Genomic DNA, 25691 nt, shown 5'->3' with positions numbered 1-25691 from the left:
TCTAACTGCACCGAAATCTGTTTCTACTCCTTTTCCTGCACTGGTTTAATTTCTGTTTGTCTTTAGTCATGCATTTCTCTCTCCTACCTAACACTTCTTGAGGGCAGAACTGGGTCCTCTGCTTTTTACTCCATGGGGCTCTGGACATAGCAGGTGTTCAGAAAATGCTTATCAGCGACTGGCTATTGCTGTTTGTAGACTTCATGGTGATTTTCTTAACTGTGCTTTCCACACAGCACAGGCTGGAAGGGCCTGCAACGTTTATAGGTGGACACTGTGCCTTGCTCTGTGAGCTTAAAAACTGCCAATTGGATTATCACAGTAGTCCAGAATAGACACACACCCAGCAATAAAAGGGGTATGTGTCTATTCTGGACGACCACCAGCCAGCAGCATGGGTGTCATTTTGCATCTGGTTTTGCCTTCGCTGCCAAAGACTGAGGCAATGGGATTTGGAACGGTCAGATTGGCATTCAGGAGGCCGACTCAGCCACCAACACCTCTCTGGGCCTCAGATACCTCCTCTGAAAAATGAGAAGACAAGCCCTTCAGTTCTTCAGATCTACACAGACCAGGCACTCAGCAATAATTTGTCATATTTTAAAGAAACAGGGCTGGGTGTAGTGGCTCACACCTGTAATCCCAGCACTTTGAGAGGCTGAGGTGGGCGGATCACCTGAGGTCAGGAGTTTGAGACCAGCCTGATCAACATGGTGAAACCCTGTCTCTACTAAAAATACAAAAATTAGCTGGGCATGGTGACACATGCCTGTAATCCCGGCTACTCGGGAAGCTGAGGCAGGAGAATCACTTGAACCTGAGAGGCGGAGGTTGCAGCAGTGAGCGGAGATCATGCCACTGCACCCAGCCAGGATAACAGAGCAAGAGTCTGTCTCAAAAAAAAAAAAAAAAGAAAAAAAAAGAAAAGAAAAGAAAAAGGAAAAAAAAAAGCTTACTGTACACGGTCCCCATGCCAGGGACTGTCCTGGATGACTGTACAAATCTTCCCTCATATACTCTGATTTAATCTCAAAAGGAATCCTGTGAGGTAGGACATGGTACTCTCAGGGCATGGATAGGAACTTTAGCTAAAGGAGGGGAAATGACTCACCCAGGGTCTCGCAGCTTGCGAGGAGACAGAGTCCTGACTTGAATCCAGGCCTCCTAACTGAATACTGCATGTGCTTCCCAGTGGACCACGCTGGCCACTACTTTAACTAGACTTTGTCTACACAGGGGAAGCAACTGACCCTAGGCTGGGGGATTTCATATGGGCCAGTGTGCACTTTGTCAGAAAACGAAGAGGAATTCTTCAAACATTTCAAGGCCAAGCTTGAAATCAGTCTCTTCCTAAGCCCCAGTAAAGGAAAAGCAAGTCACTGCCACTCCTTGTCAAATATGCCCTATACGATGGCGGCCTGCAGCCCCGGAAGGAAAATGAGATGCTTCTCACCAGCATACTCGCCCATGTTGATTTCCTCTTCAAAAACATCACTGAAACCTTCGCCGGAATTGAGAAGATCTAATCGACCATCAATAAACTATAGAAAGAAAGAACAAAAGCACAACAGCTCTTACGAAGAAAAGGGGGAAAAACCATTCAGCTGGGCACCTTACTGTATCCAAGGTAGGAGTTTTCTAAAAGTAAGGTTCAACAGGCAAGTTTCTTTCTAAAATACCGGCTGCATGTTTATGATAACTTGGAAAACCACATGGCAGATCTGCAAAGGGTCTGCCTGGTCAGTGACTGCCCTCTTCACCCAATCCCCCTCCCCTGAGCCTCTTTTGCCTGGGGCCTGAGTCCCATCCATGCCTGTGGCCTCAGTGCTTAGAGAGGAGACAGCCGCAGAAATCCCCGCCAGGGAGCCAGACCCAGGCCAGACCAAGGAGGGTGGCACCTGCTTGAAGAGCTGCAGCTGCGTGGCGTTCTGCAGGAACTGCCTCATGGCTCCTGAGCGGTAGTGGGACACGAAGGCTTCCTCACAGAAAGTGATCGGCTCCTCCTGGGAAGTGCAGAGGGGGAGACGAGGGTCATTGGCATAGTGTAAGAACCATCAGTTCTGAAATTCCTATATGCAGAGCTTCCCCATCTGCTATTTTTTTTTCTTTTCCTTTTTTTTTTTGAGATGGAGTGTCACTCTGTCATCTAGGCTGGAGTGCAGTGGCGCTATCTCAGCTCAGTGCAACCTCTGCCTCCCAAGTTCAAGCCATTCTCTTGCCTCAGCCTCCCGGGTAGCTGGGATTACAGGTGCCCCCCACCATGAGTGGCTAATTTTTGTAGTTTTAGTAGAGATGGGGTTTTACCATGTTGGTCAGGCTGGTCTCAAACTCCTGAACTCAAGTGATCCACCTACCTTGGCCTCCCAAAGTGCTGGGATTATAGGTGTGAGCCACTCTGCCTAGCCCCCATCTGCTAACTTTTCTAACCCTCATGAGTGCAGTAGCTATTATCAAGGAATTCATTTCCTTTATGGATGAGGAAGCTGTTTCAGAGAGGAAGAGTCATACTGCAAAGTCACAGAGAGGGTGGGCGGCAGAGCAGGAACCAACAGTCAGATTCTACACCCCATCTCCCCTTCCATACCCCAAGGGCTATTTAGGGAGATATGCCCTCCAATGTGAAGATTTCCAAACTTTTCCCTTTTAGCAGCAGAACCCTTTATTCAGATAGGATTTTATGCAGAAGCAGCCCTGCTAGGCCGGGCGCGGTGGCTCATGCCTATAATCCCAGCTCTTTGGGAGGCCGAGGCAGGTGGATCACCTGAGGTCGGGAGTTTGAGACCAGCCTGACCATCATGGAGAAACCCTGTCTCTACTAAAATTACAAAATTAGCGGGGCATGCTGGCTCATGCCTGTAATCCCAGCTACTCGGGGGCTGAGGCAAGAGAATTGCTTAAACCCAGGAGGCGGAAGTTGCGGTGAGCTGAGATCACGCCATTGCACTCCGGCCTGGGCAACAAGAGCGAAACTCTATCTCAAACAAAACAAAACAAACCCCAAAATGAGCTGAGCCGAGTGTATTGGCAGGCGCCTGTAAGCCCAGCTACTCGGGAGGCTGAGGAAAGAGAATCGCTTGAACCTGGGAGGCAGAGGTTACAGTGAAATGAGATGGCGCCATTGCACTCCAGCCTGGGCAACAGAGACTCCATCTCAAAAAAGAAAAAAAAAAAGTTACATAGAAGGAACCCTGTTACCTGAGCTCCATAATGCAGAGCTCAGCTGCTCTGGAGAACCTGGGCATAGAGCAGGGGTGGTGGCTGGGTTCTCCAGGCTTAGCCACCTTCTCACCCCCCTACATTGCAGGCATCTCTGCAGTCCCTAGGCCACTGGCTGTGGGACATACTTTGAAGACCATTTACACAGTGATCCTAACCAATAGCGAACTGAAATTTTAAAATAATTATTTTAAAGAACAGGGATGATAAAAATAAAATATACTATCCAATCGATTTTGTGCTTATGCTGTTTGATAAGCAAGTTTGCTTTTACCAAACCATATTTTATGAGTCAAGACGACGATACCCTGAGTTAAAAAAAAAAATCCTATCCGTATAGAGTTAACACCTTAATCTTTCTTTGAACACGTCTGGAGTGCTTATCTACACAGACAAGTCTTTAATTTCAGCGGTGTATTCTCAATTCTGAAAGATCAGACTTTCAGATCTTGAGCTGAATTAAGGGTAACACCCCACCCCCCAGCCTTGGTAGCAAACACAGAGATGTTTGAAGCTCCACTTTTATCCTATTTTAATGAGTTGCATGAGTGTTAAATTTACTGTCGAGCTTCTGTAAGTTCTAAGAGTTCTTCCTGCTTAAATCTAGCCAATATTAACTCAGAAACTGGGCAGACTTATTGCACAAGGGCTGTGAAGATGACCCAAAAATATTAGGGTAAGGAGAATATTTATTTTTATACAGTTGCACCCTACCTAATTTTATAAATGATCTGAGGCAGCTTATATGAGCATCTAAAACAACAAAGAAAAACATCAGGGCTGCAAAATACATAGATACATAAAAAGTATTTATTTGGGAAAAAAGTAGCTGGGTGTGTAGGTCCTATGTGGCTTCTAAGTTAAGTCACAAAATTAGCTCTGAACTTCCTGGCTGCTGCAGCAAGAAGGAAAACAATGTAAACTTTACTTTGTGTACAAGAAAAAAAAAAAACCAAAAACCCACACTAGTTCCTTGGGAAAAACAGCTTTATGTTCCATTTATTACGTTGGCATGGGTTTATATCTTCCTTGCTCAATAGCCAAGAAACCAGCTAGTGATAACTAACAGAAGCCCAGCTAGAATTCCATTCCTGTGGCTTGGAAGTTTTGTTCTCGCTCTTGGGACCAGAGCAGGGCAATTAATTCTCTCTCCAGGTGATCTCATCCATGCACCCAGCATCACTCATACACTGATGACTCCTGACAAATCCTGGCAGCTCAGACACCTTTCCGAAGCTCTATACCCATCCATCTCAGCCTCCACCTGATGGCCCACTGGCGTCTCAAACTCCAAATAGCCTGAAACTTCCAATTACTATCCCATCAAGACTGTGCCCCAAATCTATTTTTGTTTTTTTCTTAACTGTCATTTTCCACGGTTACCCACAGTGGACCTATCGGACTTCCTAACTCCTTCCTATTTTACCTGAGAATTGTCTCACGCTCACTCCTGGCTCTCCATCTCACTACCTTGGTGCACGCCTGGACAGGCTTAAACCATGGTGGAGGTTTAACTCCATGCTCCTCTCCTGTTTCATCCCTCCCATTCTACTCCAACTCTTCTGGCTAGAGTGCTTTCTAAAATGCAAACCAGACCACATCACTATCCTATTCAGGAACTCTGCACAGATGTTACCTTTGTGTGATTATCTGACGAATGTCTCTTTTTCCCACTAGACTATATGCGTCACACAGGCCGGAATGGTGTCTGTTTTGTTCAGCACTATGCGCCTAGCAACATGTGTGGCACACAAAAGGGCCCAATGTGGGTGAAGAAAGGGAGAGCTCCTTAACCAGCAAACGCACCCTCCCAAAGCTGACCCTGGCTTCCTTTCCTAGAGTCCTTCTGTGTCACTTTGCCTCTGGCCTTCCACATACCTCATGCTCCAAACACATCCCATGATCACACGCCACATCCTTCCTTCCCCACCTTCTTCTTTGCTTTTGCCAGTTCTATTCCTCCTTGGACTGTCCTCCTGACACACGCAGGCCTCTGTGTGGCAGTCACTCATCCCTGCTTGTTGCTCCCAGTGCCGCGTGCACTCCTGGGCGCTGGGATAGTCTCCACTGGTAACCCCTCTCACCAGGAGCTCAAGGGGCCAGAGGCTGAACTCATCTCTATAGGCCCCAAGTAGAGCCCAGCCCCTAATTAGAAGCTCAGGGATGTTGGTTAAAGAAGCACGAAATGAGTTGAACCCTGCTTCCAGCCACAGGAGCCTTGTGGTCTCAGTATGTCTCTGACACTGCTTGGCCTGATGGTAAAGAGGTCTCAGAGCACAATGCCAGGCAAGTGCCACCCGTGCACAGGGAGTTGAGCTGCTCCAAGGAAATGCTCACTGAGGTTGTTGGCATTCACTCCTGGAGCTTTGGCCCAGGGTTGCCAGGAAGAAGTCTGCTGAGGGCCCGATACATTCAAGAGAGTTTGCAACCAGATTCGTAGAGGAGGGTAGCCTAAGACAGAATTTAGCTGCAGGAGAGCAGAAAGAATCTCACCTTTGGGGAGACACAAACATGTTGGGCCTGTTGTGTACTCACGGGAGGTGATATCCCCTGGACCAGATGTCTGTGCCCTAAAAATGCAACAGGACATGACACGGAAGGGAAAGATCAGGGGAAATGTGACAAGGGGCTTTTTCTGAAAAGAGCTTAAAGAACAGCATCAGATGTGTGAGTTAGACATGGGAAGAAAGTCTACCACACGATGTAGTGTTACCAGAGTGGGGTGGGGTGGGGGGCAATGGGTCCACAGGAGTCCAAGGAGGAAAAGGCAAATCCTCCCAGGGCAGCAGGTCAGAAAACATGATAAGTGGACACTTCACCTGGGCCTGGAAGGGTGAATAGGAGTTAGGTGAGCAAATCCTGTCTGTTCAGGGCCCAACTCTTCTATCTTAATCCTGCCACAAGGCGGTGACGTTGTCACCCAGAACCGTGCATAAAGGTCTGCATGGCACCAGGCACAGAGGGCTCTTTTTCCCGGAGCAACTCACCTTGTAAGACAAAGGCAATAATCATAGTTTAACTCTGAGTGAGGCACAGTGCTATGCACTTCACAACTCGCAACATTCTGGAAACTTTTATGCAGTCAAAATTATACTCAAATTTTACAGAGGAATAACTGAGGTAAAGACATCTGCCCAGGTGACAGGATTCAGACATTGCAGAGTCAGGGTTAAAAGCTGGTGGTCTCCCAAGCCCAGGTGTGCAGCATGCATGTGGTCTACTGCAGGCCTGGCTCCTCCCTGCGGCCTCAGTCCTAACTGCTTGCCCTCAGACCTCCCTGGACAGGAGAGTTCTCTTTAAAATTGGAAACCTGGCCGGGCGTGGTGGCTCATGTCTGTATTCCCAGCACTTCCGGAGGCAGAGGCGGGCAGATCACCTGAGGTCAGGAGTTCGAGACCAGCTTGATCAACATGGTGAAACCCTGTCTCTACTGAAAATACAAAAATTAGCTGGGCGTGCTGATGGGCACCTGTAATCCCAGCTACTTGGGAGGCTGAGGCAGGAGAATCGCTTGAACTCCGGAGGCGGAGGTTGCGGTGAGCCGAGATCACGCCATTGCACTCTAGCCTGGGCAACAAGAGCAAAACTTCATCTCAAAAAATAAAAACAAAAAAATAAAATTGGATCCCTTTAGGTTCTCCTGGACACACAAAGCACCAGCCCTTCAGAGACACACAGCTCCTGGGAGTAAACAAGCCGCTGTGAAGGTTCTTTCTGCCACAGGCCCAAGGCGAGGTGCCAAGCCACTCCCACCAGCTCGTCCACCTGCGTCCTGCAAGTAGAAATGGCAGCCCCCACTCCACTGTGCACGGAGAAGAGTAAGGAAAGGTGTCTCGTTATTCTCGCCTTTGTAAGAAGTGCTGATTTAGTTCTCCTACGAGGCTGATTAAGCCCTTTGTCTTCTTAGGTGACACTCTAGGCGCTGGGGCTACTGGCTGATAGCAATGTTAATTCAGGGAATTCAGGCCGTGAGTGTTCAAGCTTAGATCGCATTAGCAGAGTTTTCCAAGTATGACCTGAAGGACAGTAAAACACAGCTGCTTAACCCTGTCAAGAACTTTGCTAGAAAAAGACAAATTTTACTCCTGGATTATCTTCTTGACATATGGAATCCATTGGACACACTATCATTAAGAGCTGAATCCTTGTTAACAGGTAAAATTGGTGATTTCAAAGGTTTTTGATACTTCCAGAAATAAATGACTCTATCCACAGCATTGCTGATATTTTTATTGGCATAAAAATAAAATCTCTCATCAGATTTTTCAGCAAGTTTCCTTGTTCTGAAGACCCATAGAGTATTACATTCTTCCTTTACTGATTTAATTTTTATCAAAATTCTATGTGCACATTTATGAGATTCTTATGAGAAATGGAAAGAATCTCAGACCTCGTTATGGACCTTGCTTAACATTTAAAAGAGTTAATGTCGGCCAGGAGTGGTAGTTCACGCCTGTAATCCCGGCACTTTTGGAGGCTGAGGCGGGTGGATCACCTGATGTCAGGAGTTCAAGACCAGCCTGGCCAACATGGTAAAACTCCGTCTCTACAAAAATACAAAAATTAGCAAGGCATAATGGCAGGTGCCTGTAATCCCAACTACTCGGGAGGCTGAGGCAGGAGAATTGCTTGAACTCGGGAGGCAGAGGTTGCAGCGAGCCGAGATCATACCATTGCACTCCAGCCTGGGTGACAGAGCGAGACTCCATCTCAAAGAAATAAAAAATTAAGAAAAAAAAGAGCTGATGCCTGCTGGGCTTCATACCTAGGTGATGGATTGATAGGTATAGCAAACCACCGTGGCACATGCTTACCTGTGTAACAAACCTGCACATCCTGCACTCGTACCCCAGAACTTAAAAACAATAAAATATAAATTAAAATTAAGAAAACCCATAATTTTGGAAGATCCATCCATACACTCAAACATTTTTAAAGCACTTACTATGTTTTAGGCTCTGTGTTAGGGGAATGCAAACATGAATAAAATAGAGTTGCTACAAATAGTAATAACTGAACGAGGGATGAGAAGTGGATGAAAATACAGATAACGTAAGAATGGCAGAACATTATGTTCACAGCAGCTCTACTCACAACAGCCAAAGATGGAAGCCACCCAAGGCTTCATCTGTGGATAAACAAAATGTGGCATAGACACACAATGGAATATTATTCAGCCCTAAAAAGTAAGAGATCTGATACATGCTATAACATAAAGGAACCCTGAAGACATTACGCGAAGTGAAATAAGCCAGTTGCAAACAGATCAACACTGCGTGGTTCCTCTTGTATGGGGTACCTAGGGTAGTCAAACTCACAGAAACAGAAACAATGGTGTGTGCCGGGAGCTGGGGCAGGGGGGAAGGGTGAGTTTTTACATGGGTATTGAGTTTCGGTTTCGCCAGACAAAAAAACGTCTGGAGATGGAACAATGTGAATGTACTTAATGCCACTAAACTGTGCACTTAAAAATAGTTAAGATGGCAAATTTTAAGTATATTTAAGGACAAATTAAAATTTTTAATTAAAACTTTTTTTTAACTTAAAAAAATAGAATGGAATATTTATAGCAGTAGAAGCTGGGAGATGGGTTCATTGACTTTGTGTAAGTTTGAAATTTTCCATAATAAAAAGTTAAAAAGGCTGGGCACAGTGGCTCACGCCTGTAATCCCAGCACTTTGGGAGGCCGAGGCAGCAAATTGTCAGGAGTTTGAGACCAGCCTGGCCAACATGACAAAAACCCATTTCTACTAAAAATACACGCAAAAAATTAGCCGGGCGTGGTGACACACACCTGTAATCCCAGCTACTCGAGAGGCTGAGGCAGGAGAATCGCTTGAACCAGGGAGGCGGAGGTTGCAGTGAGCCAAGATTGCGTCACTGCCCTCCAGCCTGGCGACAGAGCAAGACTCCGTCTCAAAAAAAAAAAAAAAAAGTTGAAAAGAAAAGCTCCCGTTATCAAGGAATCCTGTCTAGCTCAGGGAGCAAATAACAACAGTACAGTGTGACAGCTAGCACACCAGAGGGCTGGCTTTTGTCTTTGATTTTTTTTTTTGCAGAGACGTCTTTATGGAAACTTAAAACTCTGTTTCTATTTGATCCATTTAGATGACACGACATGGTGGAGTGAGAATGTGTCCTGGGTGGAAATACCTGCATTTGAACCTTGACTCTGACTGTACTAGCTGTGTGCTCTTACGTGACTAACTTGTCCCTCCTCATCTGTGACAATTATATAATACCAACCTACCTCACAGGGTTGCTTTGAAGATTAAAACAAATGATAACAAATAGATTCTTCCACAATAGACTTTCAACAAATAACTGTTTCCCCTGAGAGTGGAGACTGGGTCTTACCAGGGCTGGCAACATAATATGCAAGACCAAATATAAAATAAATATGTAGGAAAAAAGTGCTGTTAAAATATAGAAGTGCCGAACTAAAATATAAACCTTTTTTCTTTTATGGTGTCTTTTTAAGACTTATCACGATGCTTTTAAATTTACTATTTAATGTCATTCTAAGGAAAAATAAAAATGTAAATTATATTTGCATGGACTTTGTCATTTAGCTTGGCCTTGTGCAATGCCAGTTTTAAATGCTAACTCATATGCAGAATTGTATTTTATAGCTTGTACATGCATTTGTATTTTGTTCTTATTAGACAGTGGAAACACCATACGAAACTAACTCCATTGTTTTTATTTTGCTTTTTATTTAAAAAAATTTTTTTAGAGACAGTGTCTCGCTCTGTTGCCCAGGCTGGAGTGCAGCAGCATGATTTCAGCTCACTGCAAGCTCTGCCTCCCGGGTTCACACCATTCTCCTGCCTCAGCCTCTGGAGTAGCTGGGACTACAGGCGCCCGCCACCACGCCCGGCTAATTTTTGTATTTTTAGTAGAGACGTGGTTTCACCGTGTTAGACAGGATAGTCTCCATCTCCCGACCTCGTGATCCGCCCGCCTAAGCCTCCCAAAGTGCTGGGATTACAAGCATGAGCCACTGTGTCTGCCTTTTTTTTTTTTTTTTTTTTGAGACGGAGTCTACCTCTTTCTCCCAGGCAAGACAGCAGCAATGTGATCTCGGCTCACTGCAACCTCTGCCTCCTGGGTTCAAGCGATTATCCTGCCTCAGCCTCCTGAGTGCCTGGGATTACAGGCGCCTGCCACCACACCTGGCTAATTTTTGCATTTTTCATAGAGATGGGTTTCCACCATGTTGGTCAGGCTGGTCTCAAACTCCTGACCTCAAGTGATCTGCCTGCCTTGGCCTCCCAAAGTGTTGGATGACAGGCATTGAGCCACCACACCCGGCCTATTTCACTTCTTGCTATCTGCACATTCTCTATCTATCTCCAGTTTACTGATGAGAAAGGAAAAGGAACCATGGTTGTTTTATCTTTTCGTTTCCTTCTATGTCATCATTTTCGGGATAAATGATTGGCTAAGTACAAAGTAACAAAAATAAGAAATACTATAGGTTTCCTTGGTCATTCATATTTCTTAGAACATCACAGGCCGAGTGTGGAGGATCTCTTGAGCCCAGGAGTTTGAGACCAGCCTGGGCAACACAGAGAGACCCCATCTAGATGCCATCTCTTAAAAAAAAAAATTAGCTGGGTGTGGGTGGTGGCTCAAGCCTGTTATGCCAGCTACTCAGGACACTGAGGCAGGAAGAAGTCTTAAGCCCAGGGCGTCAAGGCCGCAGTAAGCCATGATCACACCACTGCACTCCAGCCTGGGTGACAGAGCAAGACCTTGTTTCAGAAAAAAAACAAACCAAAAAACCAAAAACAAAACAAAAAAATATTATTGCCTTCTCTCTGTATTTGAAGCAAGTTCTGGTTCTAATGGGAAGCGTGGCCTCTTGGGGCTGTCGGACATGGAATGTTTACTTTATGAGCACTTAGAGTCCTGCTGAATGTCCCCACATCCTGGGTCCACTGGAATTTGGTGCTGCGGGCACTGGAAAGCTGTATGGGGTTGGGATGGCGAGTCCCCATGGAGACACATGTTCTGTGCATGTCTCCATTGCTAATGTCCTTACTCTACTGTCCCATTTATAAAACACCAGTTCAGGCCAGGTGCAGTGGCTCATGCCTGTAATCCCAGCACTTTTGGGAGGCTGAGGTGGGCGGATCACAAGGTCAAGAGATGGAGACCATCCTGGTCAACATGGTGAAACCCCATCTCTACTAAAAATACAAAAAATTAGCTGGGCGTGGTGGCGGATGCCTGTAATCCCAACTACACTCAGGAGGCTGAGACAGGAGAATCGCTTGAAATCAGAAGGCAGAGGTTGCAGTGAGCAGAGATCGTGCCCCCGCACTCCAGCCTGGGCAACAAGAGCGAAACTCCGTCTCAAAAAACCAAAACAAACAACAAAACCCCACACAAGTTCAAAGGTAAAAATGTTAGGAATTTCAGGATGGTGACAGCAGAGCATTAAGCCAAGCCTGGGGCCCTGTGTGACTGCATAGGTCCATGCAGGTGGGGCCAGCCTGGCTCCTGAGCATGACACTCAAGGCTCTAAGTGACCTTCTCTAGCTGCCTTTCTTGCGATGACACCCTGTCCACCTCACTCGCACACACATCTCCTCCTCCAGAGGTCCTGGACTGTCCACCACGCCCTGGGCATTCTGTGTACTCTCACTCCTGACTGCCTTCTTCATGGTACCTCCTTGGGAAAACCTTACTTGAATCCTTCAGATGAAGAGGACCCCATTTCCCCCTCAGTGTCTCCACCTGTGCCCAGGAGGACTGTCCCCATCATGCTACAAGTTCCTAGAAGGCAGGGTCTGATTCAAGGTCACTCCGAGAAGCAGCAGATTGGGGGGGTGGGGCACACAGCTGGGTTCCAGTCTCAGCTTCTTGCTGCCCCTGGTGCCACTCTGGTGAAGTGACTATACCTCTTAGATCTCATCCTTATCACTTGTAATGTGGGGAGAGCTACCTGCCTCTGGGGACTGCTGGGGGATTAAGCAGGGATGAATGAGATGGTGGAGGTTCACAGTTCTCATCCTTGGCTATGCACCAGAATGACCTGGGTTACTTTAATCCCCAATGCTAGAGTCGCAGATTTTGAAATTCCCCAATGGACTCCAGTGCAGTTAAGGCTGGACAACCCCTGGTGCAGGTGAAAGTGACCAGCACAGAGCCTGGACCCACTTGACAAGTCTTTTTAAAAACTTAAGAATAAAGCAAGTTAGGGGATTTGGCCCCATTTCTCACCAGCAGTCCCATCTCAGTTGCATTTTGTTTACATGCCTCCAAATTCCCTGCTGGGGCCTCAGCAGCCCTCCCAGAGCTGGGAGAACGCTGTCCTGGTTCGAGGGCTTCTTCTTACAGGGTCAGCTGTGGCAGCTGCCAAGGAGCCAGGGTGAGGTCCCAGCCAACACAGAAAAGGCTAGTGTGGTGTCTGGCCTAAAGAATGCCAAGACCTTGTTTACCAGAAGACTGGGAGAGTGGGGCCAGCAGGCTTAGATGACAATGACTTCAGGTTAGCCAGACGCTGGCATGAGTGTGGGGAGAAGGCAGCCAATGTCTGCTGAGCTCCTGTTTGGGACCACATGACCTGCATCCTTCACTCACCAAATCCTTGCCAGAAGGGAGATCTTCCGAAATGATTTCGACTTCATGGATAAGGAAGGGATACCCACACAGGTGAAGTGCATTGCCTGTGGTCCCAGGGCTCAAGGTCTAATGACCCCCGAGCCCACACACACTCCTTCCCCGCCCTCAGAGGGCCTGGGTTACCAGGGATCCCAGGACCACCAAGTGGACTTGGGAAGGTAGGTCATTGCATGGCCACAGTCAGATGACTCTGGCTGGGCTGGGCCATGCCACATTTTGGGGTGACAGGACCAAGGCAGCTTTCTGAACCATTTGCACAGCGGCCGAGGCACGTCAGAAACAGACTCCCAGCCTGGGCCCTGTCACTATAACAAGCCCTAAACAAAGAATCAATGTCTCATCGTGAAGCCAGCTCACTGTTCAGATGATTTAAGTTAGGGGAAATGTGGGTGTCAGCCCAGAGCTACTCTGATGATTTGCAGGGGCAGGCATGGCCGGGCTGCCGGTATTTGCCCATTCTGGCCAGCCGCTCTGGTATTGACAGAAGCCCCTTGCTAGATTACAGTAAAGACATTCAAATCACAGGCGTGTCGGCCCACGCCTCAGCTCCTCTGTGCCAGCAGCCCCTTCCTTCTGCATTAACCGAGACAAACAGGGAGAAGTCAGGAAATTCTGATTAGCGCAGGAATGGCAGATGAGCTGGGAGGCCTGTGGAAGATGAGGAGACACAATGAAGGTGGTCTTCATGCATACTAGCGTAAGATTTTCTTCCCATAAGAAATGCAGATGGGAATCGGCTCTAAGAGGAAAGCAGGTGCAGTGATTAAAAACAGCTACCGCTCGCTGAGCCCTAAACCTGCACTGGGTGGTTTTACATGCATTAGCTCACTTACTCCTCACAGCATCGAGTGAGGTAGGTAGGATGATGATCTCCATTTTACAGATAAGGAAATCAAGGCTCTGAAAGGGGACGTCACTTGCCTGAGGGTGCAGAGCTGGGCGATGACAGGGCCAGGGTTTGAAGCGAAGTCTGTCTGGCCCTGGGGCTCATGCAGCACAACATTGTTTATGTTTGATTAAGAAATGTAATCACAAGATTGTATTTGACGTATCAGTGGCCACTCAGGGCTGCCCTAGTAGCAATTCAAAGACAGGGATTCTAAGGTGATGTTGAACAGAAGAGGCTTTGGAGAAATGAAGTGGGTTTTGGCTGCACTCTATGCCTGCTGTAGCCATCTCAGCTCTTGGAGCCTCTGTTGCTTACGATACAATGGAAATAATAGCTATGTCATGCTCTACGCATTCAACCCCATTACGTAGGGTGAGTCCACAGAGCAGTGGTGGCACAAGGTGAGAGCTGACGTGAGTGAGACGGTGACGACCCCTGTGCTGCCGCAGAGCTACAGCTCTCTCCCTGGTACGGAAACCAAATGGGGGCCCACTGAAATCTCAACCTCAAACACCTGCTGGCTCAACCATGTGGCCAGCGCCAGGGCTTGCCTCACTCTCACTGGGGGTCAGATTCCTGGTTTCTACACAATGACACTCGCATCCAAAGTCCCAAGAAAGGAAGCGCCAAGCTGACTAGAGATTTCCATTTGCCGAGTGAGGAGAACACGGTTTGAGGGAGTGCACTGGAGAGAGGACAGGTGTCAGGGACCTGATAGGCCCCTAGAGCAACAGAAATCTACCCGAAACGCAATCAGCAGCAGAACCAATGTTAGCTGCAGCAATGGGAATATGAGACTCGCAGATCTCAAGGTAAAAAAGGACATAGTGATAAAACAGAAGAGGCACAAATTCGTCTCTACAAATGAAAAGCCCAAACCCCCTAACTGAGGAGACAGGCTCCCCTGAAGGTGTGCTGCCCACCCATCACTTGGTGACACAGTCCCCTGGGGAGTGCTCTGTGGCACTGTCCACACGATTAACTGTTAGACTTACTAGCCCCGTGACTCCTTTATTTATTATTACCCCTCCTACAAATGTCACTCATCCAGGGCTGAGTCTCTGGTGTTGAAACGGGCCTGGTTCACAGGAGGCTTCGGTAGGAAGTTTCTAGTCGTGAGCACGTGGCAGCATCAGGAAGTGGAAAGAGCACCAGGGGAGTCAAACGCCTGACTTGGTCTGGATTCCTTTTCCTTGCCTAAGCCTTGGTTTCTTCCTCTGTAAAATGGGAAGCTTGGAAAATCTCCAAGGTGCTTTCTAATGCGAATGTGTTGTTCCTAGATATAGAAAAGGCTTTTCTTTACGAGGTCTGCCACAACCTCTCACAGAGAAATGTGTCACGATGCATAGTGCTTGATGTAGAGTCGGGAACAGTGAAAGACGCTGCATGGGAATGCAGGCTCTGCCACTTAACATGTCTGGAACGTGGGGCAAGTCCCTAGCCCCTCAGAGATCACCTTCTCATCTGCCAAATTGGGGAGCTACTTCCTACTTCACAGGGCTGTGCAGGGATTGACAATCGATGCATGGAAAGTGCCTAGTAGAGAGACTGACTCTTACTGGAGGGGCTAAGAAAGGATCTGTTTTCCACCCTAAATTAGGATGGTTTCCTGCCCAAAGCACATGGGAAGTGCTTCTACTCAAGCAGCCCTGTTTCAGTGCGTGTGACACGCGCTATCTGTGCAGGACATGCGACAGGGCAGTGGAGGTGAGACCGCAACGTACAGCAAGAAGAAAAGGAGCCTCCACAAAGCTGCCTGCTAGGGCTGGGACACTGCAGGACACGGTAACTCTCTGTGACTGCATGTTGACTTCTCGTAAGAACCCTACAAAGACAGGCTCTTCAGCCTCATCTTACGGAGGAAGGAGCTGTGACTTGCCCAAGGTCACAGAGCTAAAGAACCACAGCTGCACTTGAAGTCAGTTCTCTGACCCCAAAGCCCAGGCTCCTCCCACGACACCCCCACACTCAGTTACCCAAACACGGTTTTCCCCTGGGCTTCCGGGAAACTCAAGATACGTTAGACCATTTTCTACACAAAAATGTCCTTTTCCAGGTACTGCAGCTGCAGTCCCAGACTGAGGACACCAGAATCGCTGGATGGGGATTCTGTACGGCTCAGGGCCTCCAAAGACATGGGGAAGCAAGTGAATTTCCCTGAGCTCAGTTTCCTCAGCTATAAATTGGGGAACCTGCCTACTTCATACTGTGAGGTTTACGGTGATACGATGCGGGTCAAGCTGCCCATACTGCAGAGCACACAGCAGGTCCTCAGGGGAGATCAACACCCTTTGTGGCTCTTTTGAGATGCCCTTTGCGAGCTGGGCATCACGTCTTGGATGGGGCCTTCTGTACCTGTCATTCCACAAATATGTGTGACTGAGGGGACTCTGTCCAGGTGGGCTGGGGTCCAAGAAAGGCCACTGGGGGAGGGGGAGGCATAAAAACCGAGGACCAGGAAGAAGTAGGTGCTCCCTAACTGGGAAGCAGGTGGAGGGCCTGGTGGAGCAGCCAGCCCGGGCTTCGCAGCGAGGAGCTGTGTCACTGGGGCTGGCGGACAGGTCATAGACAGGGTGAGCGAGGGAGTTGCTGGCTCCCCTCTTCCTCATTTGGGGGCATCTTCCCTGAGAGCCAGAGATCTGAGATGTGGTGGGTGCCAGACCCTCAAAATACACACACAAAATAGCTCCTCAGCACGTCCGGCACACTCCGCCCAGCCCTGAACAGTGCCTTGGATGTCCAGGGCAGGACTGCATCAAGGGAAATATGCCCAGGAGGCTTCATTCATTCAGGGCCCCTTGCCCCGCCAGGCAGCCACTGAGTTGCTCTCGTTTCCCTGGCTTCCAGTGCCTGCAGAAGCAAGCAGAGTATGGTGTTGGAGAGAAGCCCCCCAAGGCGTGATCCTGCCCACCTTGCCCACCGCGGCTCCTCATTCATCAAACATCCTGTGTTCCCATAACACGGCGCCAGCCACGGGTCTCCAGGTAGGTCTGTAAGTCTCCTGCCTTTGTGTGTGCTGGGCTGTCTGTGGGGAGGCCACCCCATCCCCTGCTTCCTCAGGCTGGGGAGTCCTCCTTGCCCTTCACCCTTGGAGGATTAACCCAAAGCGAGCCGCCCTGGCATGCTTCCTCCCCCGGGGGCTGGGTCAGTATCCCTCCTCTGGGCTCTGCAGCCCTACCCTCACCTCTGCTGTAGCATTTATTGCCATGCATTACATTGCCTGGCTGCCCGTCAGTTCCTCACTAGATGGTGACCTCCTCAGGGGCACAGGCCATGTCTGACTCGCCTCTGCACCTCCAGCTCCTAGCCCCACGCCTGGGTCAGAGCAAGCGCTCTGATGCTTGTTGCATGAATTATTCTACCACACATCAGGCAACAGGAACATTTCTGAAGAAGAGGCACACAGGGTGGAGAGCCAGATAGGCTGACTGAGGATGCGAGGAGGAGGGGTGCAGGGAGGGAGGGAAAAGAAAGAATGTATATGTGTGCTGGGAGGGGCAGGGGAGGGCGGAGGGAGACAGGGAACACCGTTTAATTAGACCACATGTGCACAGCAGCATCTGGCTCCAAGCGCAGCCGTTTACACCGCTCCTGGAGTTGTCGTGGAGACAACCACATGACCAGCCTGGAGCCGAGACTCAGGGGCAGCAATCCAGATGCACCCCTAACATATTCTGACAGAGAGCAGATGGGCAGCTATTTGCAGGGCAAAAAAATGCCAACTCCGCTCCTCTCCAGACCTGCGTGCCCTCACTGATCATTTTCATCTTGTAAAGTCATTCTTATCTGCCCTGGAACCACCCGTTCCTCTTGTGTAGGAAGCAGCGTGAGGGCTGCTGTTTTTGTAGTTCTCTGACCACCACAACTTCCGGCCTGTTCCTCTGGGTGAGGAGATGTCACCACCTATAATGACGGGGTCCTCCAGGGCCAGGCTCCCCTGCTGGCTCCCCATCCCAGTTTCTTTCTCCACTAAAAGCGCCTAAATCTCTCACTGTTTAGGCCCCATCTAACATATCCGGGCCTCAGATCAACACTGTGCCCAGTATAGGGAGGACGCGGGCTTCGGTGGCCGAGCTCCTGCTCTGCAGGTACCCGCCATGAGTTTGCACTCGGCCTCTCCAAGCTCAGTTGTCTGCTCTGTAAAATGGGGTAACATTTTCCTTCCTTCCTTCCTTCCTTCCTCCCTTCCTCTCTCTCTCTCTCTCTCTCTCTCTCTCTCTCTCTTTCTTTCTTTCTTTCTTTCTTTGAGATGGAGTCTCGCTCTGTCGCCCAGGCTGGAGTGCAATGGTGTAATCTTGGCTGACTGCAACCTCTTCCTCCTGGGTTCAAGTGATTCTCCCGCCTCAGCCTCCTGAGTAGCTGGGATTACAGGCGTGCACCACCATGCCCAGCTAATTTTTATATTTTTAGTAGAGACGGGGTTTCACAATGTTGGCCAGGCTGGTCTCAAATTTCTGACATCAGGTGATCCACCTGATGGTGGCCTCCCAAAGTGAGCCACCTTGCCTGACCTGTAACATTTACTTTCATAACATTATTTTAAGGATCAAATAATTATGGAAGAATCCTGACAATTATAAAACTCTCTATAAACATCAGCTGTTATTACCATGGTAGTTTTTGGCTGGGATAAAAATTTTTCAGCAAGAAGTTTAAAATTTTAAGCAAAAATTTTTAAGCAAAAAGCTCAAATATTTTAAGCAAAAAGCTCATGCAGAGCAGTAGGAAAATGAGAAAATCCTAGGGTCTTTATAAAGTAATATTTTATTACCCACATGTATGGCAAATGTCTCTCATTAATGCCTTTGATAAGGCAGGACACTGTCTGGTATTGGAGGATCAGGTTGGGTTTGAATTCTGGCTCTGAAGCTTAAAAACAGTGTGACGGTGAGCAAGTGACTTCAAACTCTCTAGAGCCCTGGTTTCTTCCTCTGTAAAATGGGAATCATCCTTCTTAGCTCCCATGAGCTTATTCCAGTTGTGAGAAGTAACTGGGGCAATGTATGTAAACTGCCTAGCATATACCTTCACCCCGTTCCTTTAATGGAATAAAAAAAGACTGAGGCTGAGGAAGAGGACAGTGAAAAGCATGGGTTCAGCCAGCCTAGGTTAGAATCTCACTTGCTCACTGCATGACCTTGGGGAGGCAATCACCTTTTCTGAGCCTCAGTTTCCTTTTCTGAGAAAGCAGGATAAAAATAGGACGTACTTTGTCACACTGCTGTGTGAGTTTTTTTTTTTTTTTGAGACAGAGTCTTGCTCTGTCACCCAGGCTGGAGTGCAGTGGTGCGATCTCAGCTCACTGCAGCCTCCGCCTCCCAGGTTCAAGTGATTCTCCTGCCTCAGCCTCCTGAGTAGCTGGGATTACAGGCACCCGCCAACAAGCCCGGCTAATTTTTGTATTTTTAGTAGAGACAGGGTTTTGCCATGTTGGCCAAGCTGGTCTGGAACTTCTGGCTTCAAGTGATTCACCCACTTTGGCCTCCCAAAGTGCTGGGATTACAGGTGTGAGCCACCGCCCTGGCCTGTTGTGTGGTTTAAAAGAAACAACGAACATAAATAAGTTATGAATAGCATCCGATAAATGATAGTTATTATGATCCCCCTCTCCCTTACTGAAGGAAAAATCATACCTTTTCTGCGGGTCTAGCCTGGAGTAGATGTCACACTGCGTCGAGGGAGAGGAGTTGCATTTTTAATGTTTGGAAAGAAAAGCAAAGTGTGGACACCCACTGAAGCAGGGGCTGCTCCGAGTGCATGTGGGGACCCCATCCGAGCACCCCTGGCCCGATGCCTGAGTGGTCCAGCTGCAGGCAGGCTTATTTATAAAGCACCATGGGGGTTCCCGCTGCTGCACACTCGCCTGCCATCGCAGGTGTGCGGAAGGCCTGGCTAAAAATATTGCTAACGTGGGCTTCATGTCGCCCAGCAGAGACTAATGATTGTTTTAAGTAAATATTAATTATAAGAATTGCCCAGATAGAATGCCAGAGTGGCATGCATACTCCTCCATACACGTACGTAGGTGAGGTGATCATTTGGGGAGACAGCTTCTTATACGCCTCCTCCAGGGAGTTTAAATGTTTGGGTGGGCTGGGCATGGTGGCTCATGCCTGGAATCCCAGCACTTTGGAAGGCCAAGGCAGGCAGATCACTTGAGGTCAGGCGTTCAAGACCAGCCTGGCCAATATGGTGAAACCCTGTCCCCACTAGAAGTACAGAAATTAGCTGGGTGTGGTGGTGAACTCCTGTAATCCCACATACTCGGGAGGCTGAGGGAGGAGAATTGCTTGAACTTGGGAGGTGGAGGCTGCAGTGAGCTGAGATCGCACGATTGCACTACAGCCTGGGTGACAGAGAGAGATCACATCTAAAAAAAAAAAAAAAAAAAAAAAAAAATGTTTGGGAGATTCTTGGTTACAATATTTGGTAAGTGTCTTAATATTGAGATACAGGGATTTCCTTAGACAAGAGATGATCTTCTCCAGCTGATAAAGGGGTCACGGTGGTGTGGAGAACCCAGATTTGGTTTAAGGCGCAGGAGGCTGGGCTGGCTGATCTTGGGCAAGTGTCCACCCAAGAGCCTGGATGTGGGTATCCAGCTTTCCATGGCGTTCTAGTTCTAGCGCTTCTTAGCTATGTCTTCCTGAGCATGCTCCTTCCCTTTGAGTTTCAGCTTCCACACCTGTGTTTTGGAACCCAACGTTTGTTGGTCACCTGATCAGTGGTTCCCACGGCCGGAAGCATACGGAGATTCCCCTAGCAGGGTTCTTTTCAATGCCCATTCCTGGGCCATGGGTTAGACCTGTACAAAGTTGCTCAGATGATTCTAATGCATTTGGGAACCAGGTGTGGTAGGTGGTAGTGGTGGTGGACTAGTAGTACAAGGGTAACAGACACTTGTACGCGCTTCCCATGTGCCAGGTGCCTTTTTAGGTGTTTTACATGTATTCATTCATTTAATTCTCATAACAACCCCACGAGTTAGATATTGTTGCTGTGTCCACTTTACAATTGGGAAACTGAGCCACAGTAATGTGACATAACTTCTCGAGGGCAGGATTTAAACCCAGGTGGTCATGCTTGGTTCCATGCCTGACCCAGATGGTAGCACAAGAGGGAGGTGGCTTACTTCTCTTCCTCATGGCTGTATCCCCAATGCCCCACGTAGAACCTTCCAGGGTAGGTGGTCAATATGCCAATGAAACCATTAGGCCCCTCGGCACAGGCTCTATCTCGCTATATCCCAAGGACGCTGGTCTCACTACCCTCCATTTTCAGATGAAGAAACTGAGGGCAGGGTATTCCATCAGCAGCTGAACGTCATTTCAATAGTGAGTGAAGAGACTGGAATTTAAGGCCAAGCCTGGCTTGCTCCTTTATTTCCTGCTGCAACCTAATGGGATGTGGGAGCAAATTCCTGCTCCAGAAGATGGGTGTAGATTAAATGTGCCAGGTGCAGTGGCTCATGCCTGTGATCCAGTGCGTTGGGAGGCCAAGGCAGGATTGCTTGGGGCCAAGGCGGGAGAACTGCTTTAGGCCAGGAGTTTGAGGTCAGCCTGGGCAACAGAGTGAGATCCCATCTCTACAATTTTTTTTTTTTTTTAAATTAGCTGGGTGTGATGGCATGCCCCTGTAGTTCCAGCTACTTGGGAGGCTGAGGCAGGGGATCACTTGGGCCCGGGAGGTTGAGGCTGCAGTGAGCTGTGATCATGCCACTGCACTCCACCAGCCTGGGGGACAGAACATGGACACAGGGAGGGGAACAACACACTCTGGGGCCTGTCAGGGGAGGGTGGGGGTTCGGGGATAACATTAGGGAAAAGAATGAATGCACGCTGGGCTTAATACCTAGGTGATGGGTTGATAGGTGCAGCAAACCACCATGGCACACATTTACCTATGTAACGAACACATCCTGTATATGCACCATGGAACTTAAAAAAATAATAATTAAAAAAAAAAAAAGATTAAATGAACACAAGCGCCTCCCCCTCCCCCCACCCCTTTTAAATGAAATTGCTTTCCAAATCCTGTTCGGGGACTGCCTCAGTTTCTTCCAAGATTGTTAACTTCAAAGGCAAGGGTGCTCAGTGGTATTTGTTGACAGAATGTAAACACACGAATTGAGATGATGGCTCCACATGGTTCTTGGAGAAGTGCAAGTTCTCAGAGGGGTCTGTTCATCCCCAGGCTCTTCACTGGGACATGGGGAAAATACCAGTCCTAGGCAAGGCTAAGGCATTTGCTGGTCAGGGCCCCAGATTCTGAGTTTCTAGAACCTGGATTTATGATCTCCTAATTCCTGCGTCCCTTCTGAGGTAGGCAATGCTGAGAAAAGAGGGTTGGGACTGCATCTGGCCAAGTAGGGCCCGACACGGACTAAACCCAGATAACCAAACTCAACTGTGCCCTGCAGAAATCCACTGTGAGAATCCCAACCTCCCTTGTTCCCGTCACATTATTAAGTCTTCAGAAGGCTTTTGGAGGTTGTTAGGGGAATAAGCATCCAGGGGATGGGGGCCGAAGTCTGTGCCTGGGGGCACCACGGTAGCTATCACTCCCAGTCATGTCCCTGCCCGAGGCTAGCCTGTGAAATAAGAGCAGTCTGGTTCCTGGGAAATGGTGGCCCTTCCCAACACTGGCTAGCAGGTGTCTCATTTTGGGAAGACTGAATTGCCATGAGCTTCCCTCCCTCCTTTCCAATCACCATAATAGCAGTGAACATTTACTGAGTGCCTGCTACTCACATTCAAACAGTATTTACTCTAGTTATTGATAGACATGCTGAATGGTTTACGGGAAAGTGTACTGATACCTGTGACTTACTCCAAAATGCATCAAAAATGAGATGCATTGATAGATGTATAGATGGACAGATATGGGATAAAGGAAGTCTAGTAAAATGTTAATGGTACAACCTAGATGGTAGATATGCAGGTATTCACCATAAAATTCTTTCCACTTTTCTGTATGTTTGTAAATTTTTATAATAAAATGTTGGGGAAAGACCCACAAGGGGACATGAAGAGCCAGAACCTTAAGGGATGCGAGTGGTAGCTGACTGTGTTATTCCACAACCGACACCAAATGAGATACTGTGTTAATCCAGTTTACTGCTGATGCAGTGACAGGGAGGTATAAAAAGTGAGTGATAAATGAAAACCAAACTATTTATTGTATACCTACTACAGGCTAGGCACTGCTTAAGCACCTGAATGGTAATGAATAAACCACCTCTCCGGGTGGGGCGGTCACATAAACAAGCAAATAAATATGTGACAGGCACGGTAAGGCATCTACCATCTTTTCACAGATTTGGAAATAATGCTCTGAAAAGCCAAGTGACTTGCCCAAGTCCACGTGACAAGCAGTTGGGGTCAGGTTCATATGAGACATGTCTGAGTCTAAAGTCTGGGTTCTTTCCTCTGTCACCTGCCACCTTTCAAAAGGTCACCAACATGATCGCCTCTCATTTGCTCTTGATGAGAGGAGCTACAAGGAAACTGACATCCCAGGATCACTTCTGAACTCCGTTAGAGCCATGCCTTTTAGCCCTGCTTCTCATCAGACTGAGTCTTAGAACGCTGGCAAATGGATGGCTGCTGTTGAAATTCTTTTCACTTGGGAAACTTTTCAGCTTTTCAGGTGGCATCCCAATCACTACCTCATTTAACCTGCACACAGCCCTGAACGATGGCCTGGAATTCCTGTAGTTTTCAGCCCATTTGACCTGTGAGGCCCGAAGTGACACGTTGTTTGCCCAGCCCTCTGCTCCCCTCTGTCCCAGGGCTACTGAAACATGTAGGGACTGGTTAGTTGGGTGGAAAGAGAAGTGGCCCCAAGAGAGCATCTGGATGCCAGAGTTTTGACTAGATAGTGCCATGCCTTTCCCGGTCTGCCCACTTGCCCTGTCTGCCCCTGCAGGACCCCAAATGCCTTCGCCAAAACCCCTCTACAAGGATCCAATGAATCTTCCGCTTGCTCTGGCGGTATTACACATTGGGAGCCTCTTGCTTCTTGCTTCCTTTAGACGTTAACTGCAGGGCGATTTGTGGTTCTGGCCAGGGGACTGTCAAAAGACCATTCCAAGAAACTCAGGAAAGAGTTTTCATTTAGTCATGATGAATGGGGAAGGCAAATGTCAGCAACATGTTCCCTAGTGTCAGGGCAGACCTCCCCCGCCCAAGTAGGAGCTGATAATCTGAGGCACTCATGAACAAGGTTGTTTTGGGAGAAATACAAAATAATAGACTTTCTGCGGATGGGCTATTTTACTTTCTAAATGTTCTTACCCCGCGCCCTCCATCTGACTCTGTGAGGGTTCCCAGGCCTCCCCGCCTTCTGCCTGGACAGCGGCAACTGCCTCCTCCCAGGGCCCCTGCTTCCAGACTCTCTCCACCCAACCCTGTGTCTCGACACTCCCGAGAGAACTCCCCAAGGCACCACTCTGGACATGTGATCACACCACAAGTGCGGAAGCCCTGCACTGCCCTTGTGAGAAGCTCCACGGCTCTTCTTAGCTTGGCATGCCAGCCCCTCAAGGCCCCTCCAGCCACACCTCTTGACATTGGCCCTGCAAACCAGAAGTCTCAATCATTGCCAAAGGCCTGGAGCCTTCCATACGCTGTGCTTTCAAACCTCCCTGCTTTTGCTCACGGTGTTCCCTCTGCTTAGAATAGAATGCCTCTTCCTCCATTCTTTGTTAGGCTAACATCTCCTCATCTCACAAGCCACACTCAGATGCCATGGTTCCAGGAAGGTATCCCTGCCCCCGGAGCCATCCCTCTTGGGGTCTTCCTCTGGGGTCCCAGAGCACTCTAAGCTTACCTCTATCCTATTACATAAAAGTCACCTGCTGATCCACAGCCTCCCCCTTGAGAATGGGAACTCTCTACAGATAGGGAGGGAACCGTCTTCATGACCTTACCAAGGATACAGCCTGGCACACAATGGTGCACTGAACACACGTGTGTCAAATGAATGAATACACTACACTCTTGTATGGGAGTGAGTCCCATGAAATGAAGCTGCTTTCCAAAAAGTAAAAGAATACCAAGATAGTTTGAAACAGACATACACTGTCCCAGAATTCTTCCTGAAGCAGACGGCGTCACAGCAAGGCTGCAATTATAGACATGCGCACACATTGTTTAAAAAAATTCATAGAATGCACTTCACACTGACTTTTTTTTTCTTATTGGAAACCTGTTTACAATCTTGTCCACTGTCAGTCTTAAATGTCACTTTTCAGAAAGCTGGCTGCTGCCAGCAGAAATTTATTTTCAACTTGAATCACAGCATGTTCATGCAGAGAAGCGCCTCTTTTGAATCTCCAAATTGGAGGGAATTCAGGGAAGAGAAAGTGAGGTGATTAGAATCTGCAGAGGCCGACTCAGGAAGAAAAATTATAAGGCTAAAATATGCATGTGTGAGCTAAACAGCAGCTATTAGTTGGTGGAGGTGGCAATGGTGGGGATGGCAACTACCTAGAAACCTACCAGGACGGTAAGGCTGCATAGCAACATGTGGAAACAAGGAAGAAGGAGCGGGAGGAAGAAACAGTGAGGGAAGCCCAGGCACCAGGAAGGATGTGTGCATTTACAGATGGCCCTCCTGTGCCAGGTGCTGCCGAAGAGGCCATCCTTCACTCAGCCTTTGCCCGGCAGCTATCATTATTCCTATTTTAAAGGTGAAGAAACTGAGGTTCTGAGAGATTAAGAAACCCAAATAAAGAGTGGTGGGTTCAGGCCCTACCAGCCACCTGCCATCAGCTAGTCACTAAGTAGAGGTCTGCAGTAGGCATCATTGCCCCTGCTATTTAAAGATGGGGTGATCAGGGAAGACCTCCTGGAGGGGGAACACTTGAGCTGAATTTGATTATGCTTTTTTACGCCTATTCAGAAAAAGGGTGTTAGCTTTTAGGAAAGTTGAAATTCAATATGCATATTG

The 25691-nt window shown here is 48.2% G+C and overlaps 1 protein-coding gene across 6 annotated transcripts in view; it reads right to left on the bottom strand.

Moving 5' to 3' along the window:
* The window catches only part of DENND1A (DENN domain containing 1A), a 544396-nt gene that overhangs the window by 75680 nt on the left and 443025 nt on the right, over nt 1-25691 (bottom strand). For all 6 annotated transcript variants that reach the window (XM_025359631.1, XM_025359633.1, XM_025359632.1 and 3 more), the window contains 2 exons: nt 1899-2003; nt 1454-1541 (listed from right to left, as the gene is read on the bottom strand). In XM_025359631.1, the coding sequence (XP_025215416.1) occupies nt 1454-1541; nt 1899-2003 (193 nt within the window). The remainder of the gene's footprint in view (nt 1-1453; nt 1542-1898; nt 2004-25691) is intronic.

This window comes from Theropithecus gelada, chromosome 15 (genome assembly GCF_003255815.1).
Source record: "Theropithecus gelada isolate Dixy chromosome 15, Tgel_1.0, whole genome shotgun sequence".
Classification (NCBI taxonomy): domain Eukaryota; kingdom Metazoa; phylum Chordata; class Mammalia; order Primates; family Cercopithecidae; genus Theropithecus; species Theropithecus gelada.
The sequence above is the reverse complement of the archived record's forward strand: the minus strand, read 5'-3'. Positions and strand labels throughout refer to the sequence as shown.